A 17445-nucleotide genomic window follows, 5' to 3' on the forward strand; every position below is an offset into this window, starting at 1 on the left:
TTAATTGCATAAAGGTCTGGGGAATGACTTGGAAAGTCTAAAACCTTCCACTTCATTGCCCTGATGAAGTCCTTTGTTGTGTTGCCTGTGAGTTTTGGATCATTGTCTTCCTTTATGATGAAGTTCCTCCCAATTAGATTGGATGCATTCAACTGTAAATTGCCAGTTGTTTCTGTACACTTCTGAATTCATTCTGCTGCTACCATTGAGTTAAATCGTTAATAAAGATCAGTGAGACTGTTTCAGAAGCAGCCATGTAAGCCCAAGCTGTGACACTGCCTCCAGTAGGCTTGATTTATAAGCTCCTATAAATTATATAATGAGCAGATTCTTACTTTCTCCACATCTTGGCCTGTAGTAGAGGTTATCTTGAAAGTTAATCCCGAACTGATTCTAACTGCTGATGGTTTGCATTTTGTAATCATGGACCCTATATTTCTGCTCCTTAAGTCTTTTTTGCCACTTTTTACACTCTCTGCGTAGTGGAGGTTGATAGTGATGTTACTGACTGTTCTTCTCACAATGTTTCTGTCTCCACTGCTCCCTTAGGTATCCTGTTCTATGTCTGGTTGTTAATACACCCATGATTTCTTTTCTTTTTCAGGACATTTCAAATTGTTGTACAGGCTATGCCCTACGCTTGTGCAATGGCGCTGATCTACATCCACTCTTTTGTCAGCTTGAAAATGGCGTGCTTTTTCACATAGACAGCTCTCTAGTCTACATGTTAGTTTAATATTTTCAACAATAAATGTAGTCTTCACAGGGAAAACCCAGGGCTCAAAACTAAGGTAGATATTTAAAACTGTTTGTCATTAAAAAAATTAATCTAACTATTAGCCTTTAACAATGTGCAAACTGTCCGGAACTGTTTGTGAACTGTCTGCATCCTGCACAGTGGCGGCTGGTGAAAATTTTTCCTGGTGGGGCTGATGTGACAAAATATTTCTTTGCTTAGTCCAATATAAGAATTAAAATCAACAGTCAGACGATGATTACAATTAACAGTAATGATTTAATCTCCTCCTCAAAATCACCAGTTTCACTGATAAAGTAAATGAACAAATTTCCATTGTATAATACGCCATGCATGCTTAAGAGAGTATCAAATACAATAATCAACATCAAAGGGTATGATCAGCTGGATCACCTTTCAAGCAAAGTTGCATCTCAAAGTGGTTCACACAAAGAAAAACAGTTTTAAAAATGCAATTTAACACAACAGTTTAAAACGGGTATATTAATAAGGATCTCACCGAATTTGGTGGAAACTGCTCTTCGCTCGTTAAGTTCGCCATCATTACTCTGATTGGCCGCGCCTCAAAAGAAAAAAAAATTAAATCTCGCGGTATTTTCTGTTGCTTGGGGCAGAATTTTCAGCGCCCCAAGACCATAAAATTGAGGCATTGGACTACGGTTCGGAAGATCCCAGGTTCAAACCCCACAACCACCAAGTTGCCACTGTTGGGTCCTTGAGCAAGGCCCTTAATCCTCAACTGCTCAGATGTGTAATGAGATAAAAATGTAAGTCGCTCTGGATAAGAGCGTCTGCCAAATGCCCAAATGTAAATGTACATGACTGGCTATTTGGCTGCACTCAGGGGCGCTTTTTCTCAGCGCCCCATGACAGAAACGATACAAGTCTGTCTGTGGAAATTCACTGGTGAATGAATGTCACTAGGTGGGAAATGTTGTATATGTTATTTATATCGCATGTAGGCACATACTGGTGGGTAAACCGTAAAAACTTAATTTGTAAAAATATATTTTACATTTTTAGCCCCTCTTATCAGGGAGGGCGGTGCCCCAGCGCCCCCTATGGGCCAGCCGCCACTGATCCTGCATCATCCCTATCTGAGGATCTTGAAGGTTGACAGACATAGCTGTCCACCTTTTACACAAGGATTCTAATTTTGCCTCAGATGATTACCAGGCAGGACCAAAGGAACAGAAGCAGCCCTGTCTGGGACATCCTACAGAAACTGGCCAATGACAGACTGGGTGGAAGAAACTGTTGCTATCCTACATAACAAAGGCAGTAAGTAATCTAACAGGGCACAGGCGGCAACAAGATCCACCTGCTGCTCCAATGGGGGCTCAAACTAAAGTTGGCATGTTTCAGGTTTAACTGTAAATTCTGACCTAAACTCTTATAATCATGAACTCAATTCTGAATTTTGAACTCAACCTCAAATGCATTAAGTGTATAGCAAAAACAAACGAACTGTCCTTGTCATTTTTACTGAATTTACTCAAGACCAACCCGCTCACCCTAAACCCCTGTGAAACTCCTGTAATGTCCTTCTTAATGGACCGATGTTCTCTAGGAAGCCCAGCTTTCATAAAAGCAGACACGAGTGCTGCTGTGATTACAGCAAACCAGACAAAATCATCCTACTTATGTATTCTTTAAAAAATTCCATTTATGCATTTGGTCAATTACATAAACCCTTGCCTTCTTTGTTACCTGCATAAAAGTAGGCATGAAAAAGAAGAAATAAAGGCACTTTTGATGCATTAAATTCCTCTACCATCCTGTAAAGGGAATGAAGAATCATTTCTGCATGGCAGAGAAAAAAATGCTCATGGTCATAATTACTGCGAGCGAGCAAATGTTCCAGTGCTGACTTCTGTTTGCAATTACTATAAAGTGGCTGAAAGAAAGAAAAGAGCATGTTTATACCTCTATAAATATGAAAAGGTTGAGTTTGACCTTGATCATCCATAGGAAAATTGAACCACAAGGAAACAAGTGTATAAATGGTGAGGCTTTACAAAAGCACTTTCTCTGTCTTTCTTTCATGGCAGTTTGGCAATTTGTTAGAGACTTTTCAAAGTTCCTGTAGATTACATGGATAAAATAATCCTGCGTCTTGGTCTAACTAATAAATTCGAACCGATTTCTTTGCAAATAATCAGAATAAATGCCTAAACTTGAATGTTTCTGTGAACTAAGCCCACAGAGACCAATTAATCTCTGTACAAGCAGTGTGACTGGTTCTGCTGGATTTACTGGACTGTTTCCATTGCTGTAAAATTTAGTTTTTACAGCTGGATTAGTTTTAAAATTGGCTGCCTTTATTGAGGGACTTTAGTATTTAACATCCAATACTGTATGTAGGCTACGAAATACATTAGAGCCTGATGTTATTGGAAAGTAATCAACAGGATTACAAGAGGATGATCTTGGATTCAGTGACAATAAAATAGCATCCTAAATTGGTTTATTCCTCTTATTCCACAGCAAACTGTCAAGCTAACATACTGTAAATTTATAATTAAAGAATAATACGTCCTAACTTCTGGTACTGGAAAACTACAGCTTTACTCTTAACTGATACTGGAGACTTCTCCATATCAACAAATACAAATACATGTTATTTTTGTCCTGTGTTCATGTGCACAAAGTACGTCCTATGTATTCATTTTTACATGTTCTTCTATATGCTCCAAAAAAAGCTCCAGTGGAGTGTCCCAAAATGTCCCACTTTAATTACACCCATGTTCGTAATAATTTTTTTACACTTTAGTCACTTCCCTATATTTTATCCTGTGTAAAGTTATGACATACAGTACAATCTTAATTAAGCTCAGATCCCTTTCACATTGTAACATGGCTAAATGTGGAAAAGTTCAAGTGGGTGAATAATTAGGCAAAGCCATAAGGTATTAGCACATAACAGGGCTGTTGTTTTTATTTCTGAAATGCTGTGACACGTGAGAGCTTAAAAGGCTGATCACATTCTTGGCGGTTAGTGGAGCACAGATAAGCAGAATAATATATGATAGTGTAGGTATGAGGCAGAGAAATACAGTAAGAGAGAGAGAGAGAGAGAGAGAGAGAACGGGACAAAGAGACACAAGTTTAATATCCCATCAGACATCTATTTTCTGATAATAAGTTTCATTTTTATAGACCCTGTAACACATGTGTCCTTGAATGACAATATAAATCATGATTTCCATGTCAATAAAGCATGCTGGGAGAGAAGGAGGGAGGGGGATAGAAAGAGATAGAGAGAGAGAGAAACAAGAGACGTACCAGCCTGAATAATGGGCAGAAATGCTCCGAGAAGTAGAAGCCAAATCTTCATTTTTCAGTGCTATCAGTGGAGTTCCGCCAGACAGAGTTTCAAGGCACCTGCAGAAAGAGACATCAATAAATCATTCTGGGCCACACCGAGCAGGCTGAGTTAGTACACAGTGTGTGTTTGCTGGTTTGGGTGTGTATTTCTGTGTTAAAGGTGTGGAATCAGTAGCAGAAAATTAGATGTGAATGAGTTTTATTTGTAAAAGATTTGAATCAGGAGTTGCTCACATTGACACAGACGAAACAACATCATAACAGACAGAGATAGATAGATAGATAGATAGATAGATAGATAGATAGATAGATAGATAGATAGATAGATACATACATACATACATACATACATACATACATGCATAGAAAATGCACTTTGTAAAAGTAACAAATTTGTTTAACTACAGTTGCAGAGTTACACACACACACACACACATATAGACACACACAGACACTTATAGAGCAGACACAACCTGCGCTCCTGTTACTGTTCTAAGAGTTATAGTTCAGCCCAGAGATGACCCAGTTTTCACAATGCTAACTTTGCATATATAAACTTTCCTTCCTTTTTCAGCAGTGCTGGCTCAGTGCAAAAAATAACAGAAAAACCTCTGATACCAAACATATTTCGGCTAAGACACTACCATTTGTATTAAAATGAAAGCTGGGTTGATTTTTGGCCGAGCTACTGTATATCTTGAACTTTGCTGACACCGTTTTGTTTCAGGCATTTGTCAATATTAATTATAATACATAAGACAAATAACACTATTAATGTATTGTTTTTAATAATTATAAGAAAGTTGCTTGTTTTATTCATTATATTTTTTGTTTTATTTTTGGATTCTACAGAGCGATTTTAAGATGATTTGTGGATAATCTGTACTGTTCCTTAAAGTCTTTTACTTCTAATTAGATTTTCTTTTCTACTGTGTTTAAGATTGTTTTTAGCGCTTGTGCGAGTTAGGTTGAAATGAAATTCAGAACAAAATTTTGACTTTAATGCAAAGGTGATAATTTGAGGTAAATTTACTCCTGATGTGGCACATACCTGTATAAGAACAGATAAATGGTACTTCTAACAGTGACTTGCGCTGTTTGTATTCCTCCCCAAATGCAGTTTCCTTAAGTTCCTCTGACACGTTACATCTTCCTGTCCTCTATATTTGATATTCTACAGTGATGTTTACACTCCGAAATGTTCCTCTGCTCTTCATAACAGCCTCCTGTCTGTTCACACACTAACGTGTCCTGTCTCTAACCTTGACTCCTTAACGCTGTGCTGAAAATCTCTCAGCTTTCAAGTTATTTGGGTTCATTAATTCGATCTTTGGTGCTGTTATTTCCTGCAGATTTTCATTTGTGTTGGCTATTTTGGTATAAATATAGAATTATGAGTTTAAATGCATTGAAAAGTTTGTTTTAAAAAGTATGAAGCGAAATCCATGTTGAACAAAGTTATACTGTATTATCAGACTACTCTGTTCAAAATGATGCATGAGCATGTCATGTCTACACTCATCACATTTAGCGTATTATAATGGCTTGTTTTGCACTCTACTCACGTTGGTATTTCGTACTAGTGGGTGCTCTACTGTCCTTAACTGTATTTTGGACATTGACCTGTTTTGCAGTGTTTGCACACGCTAACACTTGTGCACTTTACTGTGAACTTTTTTTTTTAAACCACACTGATAATCTTTTGGACCCCACCGCATGTGCATTTGTATATGCAAGTATCACCAATAAAGACCAAAGACTCGGGAGACTTGGAGAGTTTATTTGAAATCACACATGCTTTTTTTTTTCTCCCAGAGAAGCAGGAAGCAGCAGGTGCAGGTGGATTTCTTCCTACAGGGCAGCTGATCTCCAGCTGGGTCACACAATCCAAGTCTCGCACACAATTAGATCAAAGCTGCAGGGCAGAGAAATGAAGACAAAGTTTAGGGCAGATGAACCAGCGTTGCAGCAAATTCCACACATATTAAAATTTCACTGTCATTTTCTTACAATCATACATTTCACAACTAAGTTTATGTTTAAATTGTGCTTCCAAGGCTGGAGTAGGCACATCTGAAAAGTCAACGTGTATATTATATTTCAGTGCACCTTTACATTTAGGTTTAAATGTAATAAAAACAGATAAAAACATTTTGCTATACACTTTGGAACATCAACAAATGATAATAGCGCATATGCCCCACCCCTTCCCAATCATCTGCTGTTCAAATGTAAAGAGAAGCCCGATTTAATGGTTGAATTTGAGGTCGGGTTCATTTGCAACGTCAGAACAAAACATGGAGATGGAAAGAAAATCCCTTTGTTGGGTTTGCTAATGCAGCGACTGATTTCCCCTGAGTCAAATACCTGTCGAGGACACACACACACACTCAGCAAATAAAAAATCTCAGGAACACAAGACTGCATGCTGATTTGTAGGCCATTTGTTTCAGATGTGTGTCGATACACTGTTTATGACACACTCATCGATCTCGTTATTAATTTGCATACAGAATAGTGTGATGGTGGAAATACCATTAATAACGAGACTGTTTATGGGTACTTCAATAATTCTTAAATGATCTACGTGAAAATCGATAGTCATGCACTAGTAATTAGGAGTGTCTCAATGGGACACAATGGCCTGCATTAGGGTCCTCAATCTGCTTATTGTTCGGATTTATTGTTCTCTACACCTCTACAGAACTGATTTTCAGAACTTTAGCTTTATACTGTCTGTGCAACATATCCTGATTTTCGACAAGCATGATCAAAGAAAAAAAAAAAAATTTAAGTTAAATATGGTGAGGATTTGATGGAGATGACTCCAAAGACTACCAATGACTCTGATGCTTGGTGTCTGGTGTTTATTTCTTTGAGTTTGTCTGGGGCTTTAACACTAATACAGCAAACAAAAAAGTGAAGCTTATAGCTTCCAATTTGGCAACGAGCCTTAAACCCTGAGTTATTCGTTAATTTCAAAAAATGTACCTTATGTGGTATCTGATCCTGTGGAAGACAAAATATTGACAAAATGATGTCAAAGCACTAAAAGCATCAGCAGCCAAAATCTTTTTGTCATATGGCATGGTATCTCACTGCAATATTATCAGACTTTCGGTTGCTGTGGCCCAAAGTCTGCAAATGGAATTTTACATTACAAGTAACTTAGATAAGATCTCCTAAGTGGCGTGACAGAACTCAGCGTTGAGTGATTATGGGTTTCTCGGGATTCCAATCTACAATCATTTATGGCCAGGAGTCCAAAAGTAGAAAATTGTCTATACTCTTTTGAAGGAAATAATGACGTTAATTCCATCCCTATCAATCAGTGTGTCACGAGACAACCCTGGGCTTCTGAAAGTTCATGAATACAGACAAAAAGAGTTAGAACTTTTCTTCAAGTGTGTTCAGGTACTCTGTGGTTTAGCATCTGAAGATGAAAATATTTTGTGGCTGGCTTCATATCTTTTCATATTTACGCATAGATTGACCCTCTATTGTTAGTTTCTATCAAATGACGAAATTAGACAGAAATTGTGTCTAGGCAAATCTATTTGCCTGCATTTGAAAGCAAAGTTTTGTTTGGGTCTCATTGGCGAAAAGTCCCAATGAACTCCAAAGGCTTGTCTTATATTTCATATACAGTTTGCTCTGATGAAAAGGGGTTTTATGAAACTCATATGAAGTGCTTGTTCTCTTTGACTAATGTACAACTGTGCAATCTGAGATAACAGCTATCTTAAAACCTGCAACAGTAGCATCATTTTTAACTGAGCTTAGATGTATAAGAACAATAATTTTTGAAAACCAATGACTCTTCCCTTACTAAAAAGAAGTTTATTCAAGTGTGCTAATAGTATATGTCTTTTACTTAAAATGAGTAAATATGATTATACTTCAGTTTACTGGGCTTAATCTGACAAGTACACAAAACAGTTAATTATACAGTACTTTGGCCTATAACAGTACTTATTCATTTGACTGACATACTTTAGAAAAGTATTATTACTTATTTGTTATGCATAAAGTTCAAGTATATTTGTCCTTTAGTTTGGAGTGTAAAGTACATGGGTGGAACTGAAACAAATGTTTTATGTACACAATGTTTTTAACAGTAACACAGAAACTGTCTGATCTAAGAATTCAAATAAAACCATAACATACAGCAGCATATACAGCATATACAGCGCTTGTTTAGGGATTTATTTGAGCCAAACACTGTAGTTAAAATATTGCAGGTCTTGTTTCTGCACATTATAAGCAAACTGAATACATACAGTACGATGGAATGAATAATGAAACTAAACGTACTATTTTAATTTCAGTGCAGAAAAGCAAATAGTGTTTTGTCAGTGTTCTTTATGTACTACACTATTCCATAAAGCTCACCTAGAACCTGCTGGAAGTATTTTGTCTCAGCCGGCTTGTTATCAGTATTATCAGTAGTAAACGCTAGCTTCTTTCACAGACTTATGCATGCACGCATGCATGCATGTACACACAAACACAGACACATACGCACGCACGCAACCATTCCAATGATCCAGTGTTACGTTTGGAATGCTACTTCTTCCCAAAAACTGGAATAATGCACAGGATAGTACATGTCAAGGGGCTGTTTCGAAAGTTTTATCTGATTGATATGGAAAATTTGATATGGAAGATTTGATATGAAGATTTGATTGATGAGTTTATGAAGGGGTCATAAATAATATTATATTATTAATATCAAACAATATTATAATATCACTGTCACAAGTATTATACCTGTCATTGTTCAATGAGTTTTGTTACAATTTTCATTTTCTACAGTAAATAGAAAATACTGTACAATACAATTAATTGCAAATTCTGTTGAGAAGACACATGAAGCTGTTTATACTGAATACTGTACCCCTTAAAGTGTAATACAGTTTTAAATGTGAAGTTACATGTTATGTTTCTCCAAACTGACTCATTCCCTCTTGGGTATGTGCAGCCAGCAAGGTATCTTTATTTACACTTGTTTCATCATGCATATTTATATTTTTATCTTATTGTCTGGATATAGCTTTACAGATTATTTGCTATACTGCTATTTACGGGAAACAGTAAAATTAAAATCTGGACCTAATACACAGTAACTTAAAAAAAAGCGATGCAATTGAATTCGTTGGGACTACAGAAGGTTCATATAAGTCTCAGATAAATATCAATAATTACAGTTTACTTGCACAAACATCACAGTTGTTGTGCAGACCAAGACCTATTGTAGCATACTTACAGTATATGCACCTCAATTTTGTTTTAAGAAAGCCTTTGTTTAAAAAAAAACCCTTTTAAAGTATCCCTTTAATAAACAAAAAGACTTTATACATTTAAACTACAACTATGATTACATTATGATTATGATTACATATATGCTACATTTGTATAAGTTGCAGTATAATGTTGCTAATCCAATAGTTGTACTGTATGTACAGTATAATACTTTCATGAACTAAGAATTGGGTAAAATGACATAACTATATATTCACTTATAGTGTATTTTTCAATATAGTTGCAGTACAACATAAAACTTTTAATTTTAAAAAGTTTACTACTTGTAACCTGAAGTTATAATATTTTATAAACTAAACAGCAGGCAAATATTGGCTTAAGAAGTAATAAAATAGTACATTTACAAATATACTACTACTATACTGATATTTGTACACTAACTACATAATGTATACTTGGGAAATATACTTTAATTTCATTTAATTTTACATTACTTTGCGTATCCTCTTTTGGTAACTGATGCTTTGCTTTAAACACTTTTTAGTTTTCAAGTGTAACCTGAATTTCCCAGTTTACCCATTTCTTTCTATTAGCTAGCTAAATTAGAGCAACCTTCCTGGGAATGTCATTGTAGACTCTTATTTATTTTAGACTCTTGCACGCATTTACACTGTTGTGTATATCTCAATCCCAGACAGCTCTGTGTGAATCTACCAGGCCTGGGAGTCACTCTGCCTGAGCAATACGTCACCCAAACAGGAGCAGAAGCAGTGTGATAACAACCCAGCTCTTGGGATTTGGCATTGCAATGCTATCTCTCTTTAAGCTCAATATCTCTGACATAGTCGACTATCTTCTCAGAAAATCCGTTGACCTGCACTGCTCTTTACTATCCAGGCTGAAAGGCCATTTCCACATCCTCCCTTTAAGCCTGTGCTCTATCAGCACCCATGAGTACATACACAGACAGTCTTAAGTGTCCTATGGATTTAAATATATTTCTACAAGGATCCAAGTTCTCATTAAACCTTGCAAGGCTGTGGATAAATTAGCAATGATTATACGCAGCAATTCAAAACAAAGATTACTCATACTGTAGGGTTCTGGAATCTCATTTTGAGTTGAGTAAAAACTATTTTGGATTACACAAAAATAAAAAAGGGAAAGGCTTAATTGCGCCCTCATCATTTAAGACTAAGGGGAAAAATGTCAAAAATAAGTAATAATACATAAAACTATTGATGAGATTTTTTTCAAGGTTTAAACAATCAGGCAGCTACAAGCAATAACGGTTCAAGCGATGAGCCTGTGAGTGGGGTTCCACTTTTAAAAGGTGTATTTTTCCTTATTTATTCTTTATGATACAAATGTATATGTAATATCATTGGGACACAAGTTACACGCATACCGAAATGCCACATTTGGAGGTGGAGTAAGACAAAGGGAGTTTGAGGTATGAAAAAATATATATATCTGAAGAGTGTTTTTAGATGGAGCATTAACAGAAACACTTTGAGGAGACCTTTGAGACCTTTAAAATTATACATTGTCCTTCACAGCATTATTCCGCAAGTCATGATGAGCATGGTATGAATTTCCTGAATACTAAGAGATTAAGAAAAGTTATTCCCACTTCCATTCAGTCATTCTCTATACCTCTTATGCTGTACAGGTTTGCAGGGGCCTGGACCCTATACCAGGGGATTTGGGGTACTAGGCAAAGTGCATTGCATGGCAAAGCACACACACTTCGTGCAAATTGAAAACACCAATTAGCTTAATCTGCTTTTGGACTGTGGGAGGAAACCAGAGGAAACCCACCCAGCACAGGGACAACATGCATAATCTAGGAACACCGGCAGGTACTCAACTTCACCCTGGAGGTGTGAGGCCACAGTGCTAACCACTTCACCACCCCGCAAAGTGTTGCTGCAAAGTTCTTTCTTTCTATTTTTTTTTTCAATGATAGTGTAAAATTGATTAAACAGGTCACCCAAAGTACAGACTGTGAGTACACATTCATTTTGATAAATGATTACGATATCTTTGATGTAAACAACATTCTGTGTATTATCAAATTCTATCCTAAAAAAAACTAATCTTCCAGCAAAACTTCAGCAAAACCTTGTTATAATGTGATACTTTCATCTAAGATGGGTTAACACATGTTTTAAATGGCTGAATGCATATTGTCATAGACTTACTATTGATAAATGATTAAAAAATATTTTATTTAAAAGACTTACAAGGGTTAAATGGCATTACGATCTGAATTTATCCTAACTGGTCACCTAAATGTTTAGTAAGCTCAAGGTTTCCTATTAGCTGGAAATTATTTAGAAGCTATTATATCAGAAGTCCATTCGGAACTTCCTTCCTTTTAATTTCAATCTTTTTTTTTTCAATAAAACTACTCTAACCCACAAAGACAAATTATATATTATTTGCCCTCTCCAGACTTATAATTTAAGCGGCCCGGCTTCTCTAATGCTTTCCTTTCATCGCACTTTTTTAAATGGAAAAGTATATTTTGAGCACACACTTGTGTTTTATAGGGCCTTGACCAGCAATTACAAAGAACTTTATTAACCCAGAGGGCCAGTAAAAGTAAAAAGAGCCACGACGCTTCCACATGGACGTCAACACAAGGGAAGGAAAATCCTAATTGCTTTTGATTCTTTCCTCATCCTGAGCTGTGATCTCAATTACTGCCGCTGACATAACAGAATAAACAGCAATCATGCTGGAAACATTCCAAAGAGGCACGCTGACTAAAACGACTTCATTAATATATAAAAAACTGAGCGAGACTACAACACCAAGTCATTAGGAAAAGTTATAAAAGAGAGAGGCTGAGATATGGCTCAAGAGATTAAAACCCACTTCCCTCAACACGGGGAATCCGGCAGAAGGGTGTGGAAGAAAAACAGGAGCCTTTGGAATGTTCCATCTGTCAAAAATGAAAGCTGCCGTGAAAAAAAGTTGCTGAGGCATCAGAACTGTACAAAACATGCACTCTTAACTGCTTCCATGTGACTTCTTAGAAGCAACAACAGCTCTAAAAAATATCAATTTTAAAAGGACAAGGTTCAACCAGACCTTTTGCTTTAGCCTCCTGTTTATTGCTCATGGCACAAAAAGCCTGCAAAAGGGTCATAAAGTCTGAGTGGCCTACCAAAAAATGGTATTAGGACTAAAAAGCTAGCATTAAAACTAGCATGTCTCGCAAGAGCACAAGAATGAAATAGCAACAAAAATGTCATATAACATCAATATTTTATTTTGTAGGTCTCCTCAATGTGTTATGTTGTTGTCCTTATTACTTTCCATGAATATTTAAACCCTGTTTATGCACACATGCTCATTGTGCCTAATCACAACTAGCTTTTCAATGCTTCATATCTTGTATTGATTAGCAAGACATACTGGCTTTCTATAATATTACCCCGGCTAGTCATTTACGTCCCTATACACACTACTGTACTAATATCAGCTAGTCGGCTTAGCTATCCGACAATAAATAGCTAGCCATATTCACAAGAAAGCTGTCTAGCATTAGGCTAACAACTCTATTGTATAATTAAAAGTATACAGCAGTAAGTTCTGATGTAGGCATTTGTTTGGACAAGAGGCATTCCATGAGTGCTGATCCAGAATGCACTGGGATGTTTAACTGTCTGCTTCACAAGTGTTTTAATAATTGTTATTCCTTTAAAAAGTGTACTACTTGGGGTGGGGAACAAGGGATTCCAAATCCTGAATAGCACACATTTCCATTTTATGCTATTTGGGATTCAATCCAGGAACAGTTAGTTATCTGAATCTTCTCATAAAAAGAATAAGTGGAGACATAATGAAAAGCTTGCATGATTTACAGGATTGTCCACCACCTCCATGGTTTAATCTCTTCAACCTTTAGACTACTGTAGTTGGGCTACTGTACTATAGTACTGGAAATAATTTAACAATACTTTCACCTGTGTAAATTACACTAACTGTCGGTCGCCAGTCGGAGTCGGTCGGAGACAAATAACTGATTAAATGAACAAACAAATCATAATCTGTTGATAATAAATACAATTTATAGAACTGTTGTATAAAAGCAATATCACACTCGAGGTCATGCTGTCGTATTGAATATCAGCAGGCTGCGATATCTTCGGCACCCTCACATCACAGCTGTCCTTATACACAGTACTGTACATCGGCATTCCCTCTCAAGAGTCTAGTTTAAACTTTCCCTTCGCCTGTTGACTCAGACACACCAGGCGAAACATTTGTGCTTAGTGAGATTTGGGACCCTACGGTGTATAAGAAATCTAAAATGTGCGAAAGCCACATTATAGTTCAGGGTTCGGTACAAAGATACCGAAGGTGTCCTCCAGAGGCCATTGAGGAATCCGAGCACTCGGACACTGCTGTTGTTAGAACAGCTATTTTTTACAGCTATTTTTATATACAGCTGATCCAAGCCAAGAATGGAACATGGAGGAGTGCTGACTGAGGCAATCAGATTGAGCTTCTACTGCTAACACAGCACATCATATCACCTTCAAACTCCAACATCTACAAAGGTCAAATTTTACAAGTGCTATGTAATCTATAGGTGAAACGCTTAACCTTTCTTAACCTAACTGTCAAAAAAATGTTTTGACTTGTTGTGTGTCCTTCAGCGTACTAATCTGTTGAGAAGGATCGAGTTGTGAGATTTTCTTCGAGCTAAGGTTTGCGATTCGTTTTCGACAAATTATTTCCTTCACCCTTTATCAGGAATCTCCTTTTATCTAACTTTTTGTTCTTAGCCATGATATGAAAAAGCAAATGTGGTAAATTTAAATGTACCCCCACTAGCCACTTTAATAGGAACATATCTATCTGCAGATGCATGCAGTTACTCAATCAGCCAATCATTTTACACAGAGCCATGCTTAATATTACATGGATTCAAGACTCCTCTTACTCAGTCCTAAACTTTACCTTCAAGATAATCAGTCTTTCATGAAAAAAAAAAAAATGGCACTGTTCTAAATAGTTCTAAACTGTGTTGTCATTGGTTTGGTTAAGTTTAAATTTATTTTTCTGCACTAGTTACTGTAACACTACAAAATGATAAGCTTTAGAATGAATATACCATAAGTAATATTAATAAAGCTTATTTGCGTAGCTCATTTTACTTATCAATAGAATAAAATGGTTAGTGCATCTGTTCATTTAAATAAGAAAAAACTGTTAGTTACTAATTTGTTTATGGAATTAGTCTATAATTTTAAAAGCACTACCTGTACATTACTTTTAAAAATAATGTAATTCACATTTAAACAGTAGATGAGAATCTCACTCTATTATCTAATATATCACTGTGAAAATTCTTGCCATAGCAAGTGCCGAAACTTGACCGCACATAAACAAGGCAAGCGTACGCCTTGTCAGTAAAGATTCCAACCATCCATGCAAGCCGTATGAAAAATACTTGAGGTACCTTCTCAATCAGTCATGAAGAGCAGAGGCAGGATTTTGACAGTCTATGGAAAAGATAAGAAAGTTGAAAAGTGCAGAATGTGTGCATGCTACTGGGTGAACTCATAAGACCTTGAAAAGATGCTTAGAGGCAAATCACAGAGCCTACACAGCTTGCCTAACACATCCGAGGCCACTCCAGGCATTGCTTACATTGTTTTGGCTTGCATTTTCTGTTTCAGCATATTATCAAATAAAAGCATGTACAGGACAGGGAGAAAATGAGCAGGTTGTTTTAAATGCCATACATGCTGTTTAAATTCCTCCATGAAGTACAGAGCAGCAAGTCAGCCAGCAAAAATATATATATATATTTTTTATCCCAAATGCAACAGATGGCGCTTGCACAGATAAGAATATGAGCCAGGGATAGTGGATTAAAGAAAAGCTTTGTCAAACCAGCAAGCAGAACGCTGAATTTCAAAATGATATACGTTTCAAGCTCTTTCAGAATGGAAAAAATGGAAGCGTAATCCCTCGTTCTCTTTGAAAGTAGCAGTGTGTTTATCACAAAGCACTTTTCCTAAAACGGCTAAGGCGGCCAGCTTTATTATCAGTTTAATTAACTTAAAGGTAGGTTGTGACGAAAAGCGAAACAATTCAAAAGAACATGCCAAAGGCTGAGCTTTTTATTTAGGTTAGTGTTTCAAAAGTTTTTCAAAAAGGTTTTTCAATCACAGCTTGACAGAGCTGAATGGACAATGAGAACAGCCTGGAGCATGTTTGTAAGGCAGAGCAGAAGACCACCTGCAAGCTCCCGAACACCTGGACCAATAACACTTGTCAAAGGCCCGTGAGCGGCTTTATACAACTTGACCTTATTAACAAAGAAGACAACAACTAATAATAATAATAATAATAATAATACATTTAAATCACTGATTTTGTTGTATTTCATCCAAATAAAGCTGATCAACTCTAACCATGCCCCACAACCTTAACAAAGCTATTATAACAAACTTTTTAACAAGAGTTTGCTTGTTACCTTTCTGTCTTGTGAATTGAACTTTTACTTTTAAAGATGTAAAGCATGTTTCAAGTATTCATACTGTATCAGATGTACAGATTCTAAATCCCACTAAGCCCTAGCATAAAGAAGTGACCTGTCAGATCCAGTATGTACTTGTGATCTCGTTCAAAGATTTTCGAACATGATCATAAAAATACACACAATGTATCACTGCGATGCAAAAAGTCATGGAGACGTGGAGCCTATCCCAGGACACTCAGGGAACGAGGAAGGATACACCATGGACAGGGTGCAAATCCATTGCAGTGCACACACATACAGTACACACACTTTGTGAACCATTTAACTTAATCTGCCTGTCCTTGGACTGTGGGAAGAAACCGGTGTACCAGGGGGAAATCTATCACACAGAAGGAGATCATGCAAACTCCACACACATAGACCCTTGACCCTGAAGGTGTGACGCTTTAGTGTTCACCACTTTGCCACAGAGCCACTTGCAAGTAACATTTTAAATGTGAATACACTGATATAAGGAAAATTATATATTAATCATTTATACATTATGATACAAGAAAATTGGCTTGTAATCGAACCCAGGCTTTCTGCATGGCATACAGGAAGGACAGAATTTCAAAATATGAACAAAATAACGTAAGCACCATCAAGTCTCACCTTACCATATACAGTATGCAACAAATAAACCCTTCGGAAGCTTAAAGCTACAGAAGCCTACATGTGATACAAAGAAAAAAGGTATACTAGTAGAGGTACAGTATGTGCCTGGCTCCTTTTATAATCACACTCACTCCTAGAAGAATTTTGACCAATCAACCAAAACAGACAATCTTGAACAACCATGTTCTCTCCCACAAAAAGCTTGCTCCATCCCCTTTTCTATTGCAGACACTCTTGAACAATCACATCCTTATCTGCAGAAACCAATTCCCCCAGATTCCACAGAAATTTTGACCAATCTTGCTGAGACTTTCTTGACCAATCCATCCCACTCTTGCAGACACTCTTGACCAACCTTACCCATTTCTGCAGAAAGTATGATATATCTGACTTACTCTCTTACAATACACTCTTTAGCAACCCTCAAATCTCCCACATACACTCTGACCAAGCTTAAATGATCCTAAAGAATCTTTGCGCAAACCTGCGCAAACCTGGCCATGGGACACCAGAAATGGGACACTAGTGATCATGGCACATGATCCCATTAAACGTCTCATCAATACTACCCTTTACCAAAGGCACAGTGACCAATTGCACTTTATCCCTGAGAGAGTTTGACCAACATCTCCTATTACTGCGGAAACTCCAAACCCTGTTCTATGATAGAGAACCTTTGACAACACTCATGCACAGTCAATCGCACAAAAAGTATAAACAAAAAAAAACAATTTTGTCCAGAAAAATTTAGTTTTTGTCAATACTTGCTACCAATATTTTCTAATGACCCTTGCCGATCCTATTTCCCAAAAATATATAAGACTAAATTATTACTTATTACTTATTATACAACTAAATTATTACTCAATTAACACAATTTACAAGACTATAATTTTCTCTGTTAACTATGTTTTTACTATACTTTATGCTATAA

The 17445-nt window shown here is 36.6% G+C and overlaps 1 protein-coding gene across 1 annotated transcript in view; it reads right to left on the reverse strand.

Moving 5' to 3' along the window:
* The window catches only part of LOC128542743 (cell migration-inducing and hyaluronan-binding protein-like), a 135918-nt gene that overhangs the window by 74628 nt on the left and 43845 nt on the right, over positions 1-17445 (reverse strand). Inside the window, exon 2 of the mRNA XM_053512715.1 lies at positions 4043-4141. Within this exon, the coding sequence (XP_053368690.1) occupies positions 4043-4094 (52 nt within the window). The 5' untranslated portion in view covers positions 4095-4141. The remainder of the gene's footprint in view (positions 1-4042; positions 4142-17445) is intronic.

This window comes from Clarias gariepinus, chromosome 15 (assembly GCF_024256425.1).
Source record: "Clarias gariepinus isolate MV-2021 ecotype Netherlands chromosome 15, CGAR_prim_01v2, whole genome shotgun sequence".
Lineage (NCBI taxonomy): Eukaryota > Metazoa > Chordata > Actinopteri > Siluriformes > Clariidae > Clarias > Clarias gariepinus.